We start from the raw sequence: 8,453 nt of genomic DNA on the forward strand, positions 1-8,453 counted from the left end.
AAAATAAAATAAAATAAAATAAAATAAAATAAAATAAAATTGGTTTTTGTACGTGAGTGTGTTATGTACATTGTCACCCTGCAAGCTTAATACCAGAACCGATGCTCTTCCCCCATTCCCTTGTCTTTACTCAACACAGGCCCACCAGTGGCCTTCCCGATTTCCTCTGAGTGCTACCTCGCCCTTCCCACCCTTTCCTTTCACCTTAGGTTCCCAGGGAGCCTAAGCTTGTAGCAGGGATGGCCTTCACCTGGGTGTGTGCGCAGTCTGCGGAAGGAGTCTCTACAGTGGAGGGCCTTAACCCTTTGGGTGATAATCTGGATTCTATTTTAACCTTCAGGAAGTAGATGTAAGGGGCTGGGGAGATAGCTCAGCGGCATAAGCATGGGCCTGGTAAGTGCAAGGTCCAGAGTTGCATCCCTAATACCGCAAAAAAAAAAAAAAAAAGATGTAAACCAGGCGATAGGAATGGGGAAATTTACACTGAGGCTATTACCATTTTCCTTTCTTTTTACACAAGACCTATGAAGCTGCTGTCATCAGCAGCTCCCCTACACTCTCCTGCTCTGCCTCTTTTCCAGGAGTCAGGGTTAGTTTAAGAAAAAGCCTTTTGCTACAAGCCATGACCTCGTACTTTTATCCCCTCCGTCTGGTGTGTGGCCTCATGGGGTTGTGCTGCTATGCAGGAGGTGAGCAGTGGAATTCCTTAGATGATGACTTCTGAGCCCACATGCGGAGGCAGTGGGGGTGGGAAGCGGAGAGCAGTGAGAGCCAAGATGGATGGACCAAAAGTAAGGTTTGCTGGGGCAAGTCCCGACTCTAGGTAGATTGTTTTCCTGAGGTGTTCTTCCCCTAGCCGAAGCAGGGCCCCAGGTCAGGGAGCTGTGGCTTCCCAAGTCTATGATTGATAACATTGTGTTCCTGCCACTTTCTCTTCTGCCTTCACAGTTGGGGTGCACCAGTGGGATAGGTAGGGTATCCCAGGACTTTTGCTGTCTGTAATGGAATGCATTCCTGGGTCGGACAGGGAAGGGTACCCCTTGTACATACCCTTTCTTGGAGCTTTTTCTCATTATCTTGCACCTAAACAGGGTCCAGCTTTTAAATGAGGGTGGAGGAGGGGTTGTGAGCAGCAAATTTTTGAGCAAGTGCAAATCAGTTGTCTGTCCTCTCACAGGCTTTCTGTGCAGGGTAGATGCCCCTTATATTGATGTAGAAGAAATTACTCCTCTCAAGTAGAAGTCCCAAGATCTTTACTAGGCCATAAGTAGGCTTCTGGGTGGGTTAGTGCACATTTCTTAGCACTTTCATTCCCTGTTTTCTCAAAAGCCAGAGGTTGACATTTTTTAAAAGAATGAAGTTTCAAAAGAAATTCTGATGCATACCTTAAGAGCCAAGTCTTAAAATTCCACTCATGGCTTTTCATGGCCACTTTCACTCTTTCTACACATGTAACATCACTTGAGGAGAATCACATAAAATTAAGGTTAATCTGAAGGGAGGAAAAAAAATACTAAGAACTAGAAGCCAGTTGTTTAAATGTGAAATACTTTGCAATCCCTTGATAGGCATAGGTGATAGTGGCTATGGTAGTAAAAAGGAGATTTGATGTTCTAAAAAGCATACGCTGTTCCTTTGAAAACTGTGCTCAGATACACTGTCCTGGCAGTCCTAGAACTTCTGTTGGTCTTGAACATTTTGTAGCAGTTTCCGTTCCGAAGAAAGCAGTACTCTGGCACCCCTAATCCAAGGTCTCCTCAGGCTTTGAGGAGCACACAACTTGAAGTCAGAAGACCTTGAGTTCTGGCTACTCACTGTCCACATCACCTTGGACAGATCTTTGCATCTCATAATATGAGAAGCTTCTACCTCAGAGTTGAGAGAATTATATATATGACACCCCACGGACTATTGCCTGAAACCTTTTAATCAGGATAGGTTTTCTTTTTTTTTTGGAAGAATAGGGTAGGTTTTCAACAAGATTTCTGGGTGCAGCAACTGTGATACATTCACCACGGTAAAGGTACTGTTCAGTGTCTTTCTTATGCAAATCATCCATAGAATCCAAAGCTATACTGTTTTCTAATCCAATCAAAGTTAAAAAGAGTAACAGGCCATAAGCAGGAGGCTTAGCAATTATATATACTGCTTACAGTCACAGGAAATTGCCCCTTTGTTCAGAAAACATAGGATGCATATCACTATCTTGAGTGTGAACCAGCCTCCAAAAATTATATAGCATCAGCCACTCTGGTTGGGTGATAGTTTTCCACCTTTGATCTCTTCTGTGTTCTTCCTTTCCCAGGGGAGTACGAATCTGAAAACAAACACGTGCCTGCATGCTGATAATAAAACTCTGTAATATTCCTTTGTTAGGGTGGGTCCCGCTGTGGGTAGGACTTTTGAAGGATTTGTTGGAAATCTGTTTGCTTTTTTTATTGCTGGGGAGTCTACATCAACTCTTACGTGTCTTGAGGAAAGCCGTGTACGTGTCCTTACAGATGCACCTTATATCTGTGTCTGTGTGTCCTTCTAACTGTGCTCATGCTGCCAGAAGTGTAGAAAGAGTGAGAAGGAAGCTTTTTTTTTGCTTACCAGCATTCTTCAAAGATGCCCAACCCCCGAAGTAGCAAGCAGTTCCCAAGTGGAGGTGGGGGCAGAGGCCTCCACCGAGGCCATCAATAACCAGGTGTGAGCTACAGGTCTCTGTGTAATGTGAAGCTCTCCCGTATTTCATTTCTGCACCCAGGGGGCGGCTCTGCAGGATTGCTTACGGAGAGCTCTGTGTCTGGCACCTCTCTCTGCAAGGCCCAGGCGCCCAGGGTCCCACCGACCTGCCCAGGAATGCATCACATTGTTCTCTGGTGCTGTAATTTGGCTGCGGGAGCTAGGTTGAATGCCTCCCAGGGATGAGAAACATGCTCTCCCTGGCATCCTCCCTTCTTCTCAGCTAGCTTGGGCTTCTGCACTATCACCACTGAGAGCACTTAAATAAAAACCTCAGAAAGGCCAAAGGAGAAAAAAAATCCTTATTATCTGCCTTCTAATAAGCCATGTAAAAAACTCATGTCCTGAGTGGGCCTGAGAACTTGGCAAAGGACTTAGTGGTTGGTGATCTTGAGAAAGGGATATGAGAAAAAGGAGAAATACTGTGAGAGAGGAATAAAAATGAAACATTGAGTATTCATTCGTAAGTTAGATCCATAACTTTTTGCAGACCTATAAGGTAATATTTGATTCTTTTAATTCATCTAAAACTCTTCGCTACCATTCCTCTATGCAAGACTATGGATTATTGCCATTTTTCTTTCTTTCTTTTTTTTTTTTTTTTTTTTTTTTTTAGGGAAGGATCTGCAGGGTGTTTGGGATCTCACTACTAGATCAGACTCACAATGATCCACCTGTTTACAGCCTCCCAAGAGCTGGGATTACAGGCACGTGCCACCACGCCCAGTCTCAATTGCTGTCTCAGCACATGTTGGGGGTGGGGCTGGCACAGCAGGCCCTGGGATTGAACCTCCGTCCCTTGCGCCTGCTTGCAGGCACTTTAATCCGCTGAGCTATTTTGCTGGCCCGCCATTTTTCAAAGATAATATAAGTTGTTCTTACTAAAGCTGCCTTTTTTTTTAAAATTTTTCCCCTTTTTATTAATGTTTTAGATACAGGGTTTCGGGCCAGCGAGATGGCCCAATGGAATAAACGCTTCCCTGGCAAGTGCAAGGGCCTGAGTTTGATCCCAAGTTCCACAAAAAAAAAAAAAAATAGATACAGGGTCTCACTTCGCAGTTCAGACTCATGGTGATCCTCCTGTCTCAGCCTCCCCAGTGTTGGGATTGGCACTCCTTCTGGATGGGCGTCAGCATGGCATGCAGTATCAGGGATTGAACTCAGGTCCTGGTGCTTTCCAGGCACGTGCTTAGACTGCTGAGCTCTCTCCCCAGCTCCAGGGCTGCCATTCTTAAGAAAAACCATAGGCTGAGCCACACTGTTGAACTACTCTACTCATGTGGCTTCACTAAAAGGCATATGTAGTATCTTTTAAGTTAACTTTGCATCCAAGTAGTATTTGCTGCAATCTATTATACCTAAATATCAGAAGTTAAAGAAATGAGGACCAATAAGGAGTAAGAGAGAGGAGAGAAGCTAAGACACAGCTGATGGGAAGAACAGATATCTATCAAGTGGAGAATGGAGAGAGGGTGCTTAGAAGCAGAATGGAGAAGCAACAGATTTAAATGGAGCCTTGACCGCACCAAACAATGTTCTTAGTTTTGTGACTTGTTCCAAATAAATTAGTTTTTGTTTGTATAATGCAGGATGAACGCCAGTTGTCTAAAGCCAATCGGAATGCAGAGGCAAGCTAAGGACTAAGAGGAAAAATTAATTGCTTAGCCATCTTTCCTTCTTGGGGCCACCCAGGTTCAGCAGTGAGGCTCAAAATGATCCCGTTTCTCTTGCTTATCTACCTCATTTTTCCAATTTCTGTGTGGACAGTTTGCTCTTCTTAATCATTTATAGGAAGTTGCAAAACTTGTGTCTTTATAAACTAAATATTAAGTTCAGGGAGAAAGTGCAGACTATGAAATGCTGAGAGAGACCCATCCACTTCCTTCCACAGGGTGAGAGCCACAAATAAAAAGACATTAGGGTACACAGGTAGATTGAGCTCAGGTTGGCTTCTCCAGGAAGGCCGATACCATCACTGATACAGCAACCTGGTTGTTTTTAGGAGAACAGGAGTTGGCTGGGACTGGAGGTTCTTCCCAGCAGCTGGGTATACAAGGCAGTATTTGTATACTATTCTTGAGTTCAGACTCACCATGACCCACTTTTCTCCCCACTACCCCCAAATCTTTCCTTCCCTTAATCCCAGCCCAAGCTATCAGAGGCTCTTCTTTACCCACTCTCTTTCCCCCTACTCCAGTCTCAGCAATGGCTGACTAGTTTTCCAATTGACCCCCCCCCACCCCCCCGCAAGGAAGACATTCTCTTGGCCTGACTCACTCAGTCTCATTTCTCCACAGGCATCCCCTCACCACAGACCACAAGGGCTCTGATTAGCTCATGTTTTGTGTTAATGGATTTAAAATTGGAGCAGATCCCCTCACCAAAAGAAAAACCACCCTAAACTCCCCCACACGGGTCTCAGCAGGTTACACAAATATTAGTCTTATCATCCAAATAAATCTGCCTCCGCGGCCCAAAGCTGTGGTTCTTCCAACCTTCTGCTGCCTGTGAAGAATGAAGTTCCTCCACAAATATTTGAGGACCCTAAGGGATGCTGGAGAGGACTCTGGGAAAGGAAATGGGAGCCTGTATCTAGAACTTGTGTATATTCTTTAACCTAAAACCTGTTGTCATGATCATACAGTTCTAAACTGAAGTTCTTAGAGAAGTTACCATGGACTTGACTAGATAGGAGCTTTGGTAAAAAGTACCTATCTGTTGGCTGGAGTTTGGAACATAATTAAGTCTCTGTACCTGAGATGCATACATTTTACAGGTGAGAAAATGGAGGCTTGGAAAAGTTAATTGTCTTGCTAAAAATAAAAACAAGTGACACAGCTGTGATTTCAATGCAGGTCTGTTATTAACTGCAAATTTCTACATCACTCTGCTGTTTTAAAATATCAACAGGCAAGAGAGAACCACTGTCAACACACATAGGTAAATGAGGACATCAAGGTTTTTGGACTTGCATGTCGTATCCTCCAGTATACTAATGAGTCTGCTATCTCTAGAGACTCTACTACTTCACACCTTGTTACGTAATGTAGTGGCATAGAAAGGATCTTCCTCTGTTCCAAATGTGAACAGGAACAATCACCAGGACTTGAAGAGTCACTAAAGATCTGCCGAATAAGTGGGAGGACCTTCTAAGTTATTACCACTGTGGCTCCAAGCCCCAGCTCTCTTTCTTTACGTAGACACTGGCCCCCACTCCTAGTTTCAAAGGTTAGGGTCCTCTCCTAAGAGTTACCAAAGCCAAACCAGATGCAGTGGCACACTCTTGTCCTGCCAGCTACTCAGGATGCTAAGGGAGGACAATCACAAGTTTGAGGCCAGTCTGGGCAACACAAGACCCCATCTCAAAACAAAAAAATATTACCAAAACCAGAGAACCCTACATTCCTAGTGTACACTGGCCTCTTGTGGCTCTTAAGGTCAGCCTGTTTACCTCTCCCCTTTTATGAATTAGTATTTTTACTTTGATTCCCAAACATAGCTAACCTTCAGAATAATGAATGGGGAAAAATCCCTAGACCTACTCACAGACTTCCTAAGTTATTCTCTCCTAACACTGTTCCAAGCTGTCATCACTATTTGTTAGGCATGGGAGCCTACTGTATGCCACCTCAGTTTGAGCAGGCAGCAAGTGAGCAAAAGAGAGTGCTACCTGATACATGAAGAACAGAGAATGTGTGTTTGTACAGTTATATGATTTTCCTCCTCTAAAACAGCAGTTTATAAACAGCTGAACTCTTGTCTAGCAATCTCAGTCTCTCCATAGTACAGTGTTATAATTCACCTTTTGGTATCTCCTCTGTCTCCAGAAAAGAGACATGCAGTTTCATCTCTGTCTGTCTATCCTCAGCCAAGGCAGGATTAAAATGAAGCTGACTCGAGGGATCCTTTCTCTTGCACACCCAAGTATTGGGAAGCCAGTGCAAAGAAAGGAAAAATGAGTCCTGACCTTGAAAAATGGTACTTTAGTGCAACTCAGATTTCTCTGAAGACCCCCTACACCTCTTCTGCTCTGCCTTCAGATCTGCAGAGGGAAACCAAGGAGCCACTCAGTTTCTTATATTCCCTATCAACTCCTTCCCAGGGCTAAGGACCCAGCTAGGACACTATGGTCCCTTTGGATTACTCTCCAAGTCTTTAAATAGAAGCTGTAGCAGCCCAGGGTTGAGGGTGGAGGAAGGTGTGCATGCAAGGTTCTTGTGCTTTTGAGTTGCAAGGCTTGAAGTGGAGGGATGAGTGAGGTATCTGTAGCTTCAGGTCTGGTCCAGCCACTCTGCCTTCTTGGGGGCCTTGCAGGTGTGAACATCCACAGTGTTTCTGCACTCCTTGCACCGCACTGCACAGCACCAGTGGAATTTGCACTCACACTGGGTGACACGAGTGACCCGCGTTGTATCATACCCTCGGCCGCAGCACATGATTTCACATCCATCTGTTCCTTTAGATGTCTTGCTACAGACGCGGCCTGCAGTGCCTAGGGAACCTGGGTTGGGAGAGGGAGTGAGAACCAAGTTACTTCTCACTGTAGCTCTTCTGGGCACACTTACCTGCATTCTCAGAAGAAAGCCATAGAATATCTCTTTTTCTGAAAATATACCCACTATCCTGTTAGCACCTCTACTGCTTTCTGCACTAGACTTAGTTCTTCCTACCATCCAGGCTTCCTAAAGGCCACTGACTTTGCCTTCAGGTCCCTCCCAGTCAGGACACATTTCCATTTTCCTCTTCACAGTCTAACCTTGAATTATGAGTGGCAGGGCACACCTGAAATCCTAGCACTCTGAAAGGCTGAGGCAGGCGGCTCACAAGTTCCAGCCCAGCCTGGGCAAGATAGGAACTTAGTAAGACCTTATCTTAAAATAAAAAATTAAAAGGGTTAGGAATGTAGCTTAGTGTAAATGCCTTGGGCTCAAATTACCAGTAATGCCAAAAACATTTTTTTAAAGGGTAAAAATATTCATAACTGTAAAACTTATACATGAGTTGTTTGAAATTTTCTATAACAAAATAAAACAATGACAACAGCAACAAAATTTAGCTTATAACATCAAAGAAGTTTCATTATAAATCTGATCTAGCTTCTATCTGTGTATTTTGACCCTTTGTTTATATATCATTCAGTTGTACTGTATAGGAAAGAGTATAGCATGACCATTAAAGGACAAGCCCAGACATCAGATTTGTGTGTGTGTGTGTGTGTGTGTGTGTGTGTGTGTGTGTGTGTGTGTGACCAGCTTAGCCCACCAGGGGGCATGTGGTGCTGGGGGATTGAACCAAGGTTCCTGTGCTTTGCTAAGCTTGTTCTAAGTAGGTGCTTTAGACCACTGAGCCATCTCAACCAGCCCCAAGACATCAGATTGTGTGGGTTTAAATTCCAGTTCAGCTACTTCTCAGCTGTGTGATTTAGCACACATTAATGAATGTCTCTAGGCCTGAGCTTTCTCATGAAAATAACACAATGTCTAATTTAGTAGGTTGGTAGAACTGTAATTTCTGTCCATCTACAATCTCTGCTGTTATGACTAGCTAGATGTATAGGTATAAACAGTTCTTAAAGTATCCCAGGGAGATGGCTCAGTGGAATAAGCGCTTCCCTGGCAAGCGCAAGGGCCTGAATTCAATCCCTGGTTCTGCCCCCCAAAAAAAGAGTATCCCTTGCATGATTCCTTTCAATAGAAACTATTGGATGATGTTTCCTCCAGCAAAGA

General features: G+C 44.1%; 1 protein-coding gene across 2 annotated transcripts in view; it reads right to left on the reverse strand.

The window, feature by feature from the left end:
* Positions 1–3,761: 3,761 nt before the first annotated feature.
* Positions 3,762–8,453, reverse strand: part of Wnt2b (Wnt family member 2B) — a 17,884-nt gene continuing 13,192 nt past the window's right edge. For both annotated transcript variants that reach the window (XM_004641706.2, XM_023701771.1), the window contains exon 5: positions 3,762–7,228. In XM_004641706.2, the coding sequence (XP_004641763.1) occupies positions 6,999–7,228 (230 nt within the window). In that variant the 3' untranslated portion in view covers positions 3,762–6,998. The remainder of the gene's footprint in view (positions 7,229–8,453) is intronic.

Source organism: Octodon degus, unplaced genomic scaffold, assembly GCF_000260255.1.
Source record: "Octodon degus isolate 3935 unplaced genomic scaffold, OctDeg1.0 scaffold00140, whole genome shotgun sequence".
Classification (NCBI taxonomy): domain Eukaryota; kingdom Metazoa; phylum Chordata; class Mammalia; order Rodentia; family Octodontidae; genus Octodon; species Octodon degus.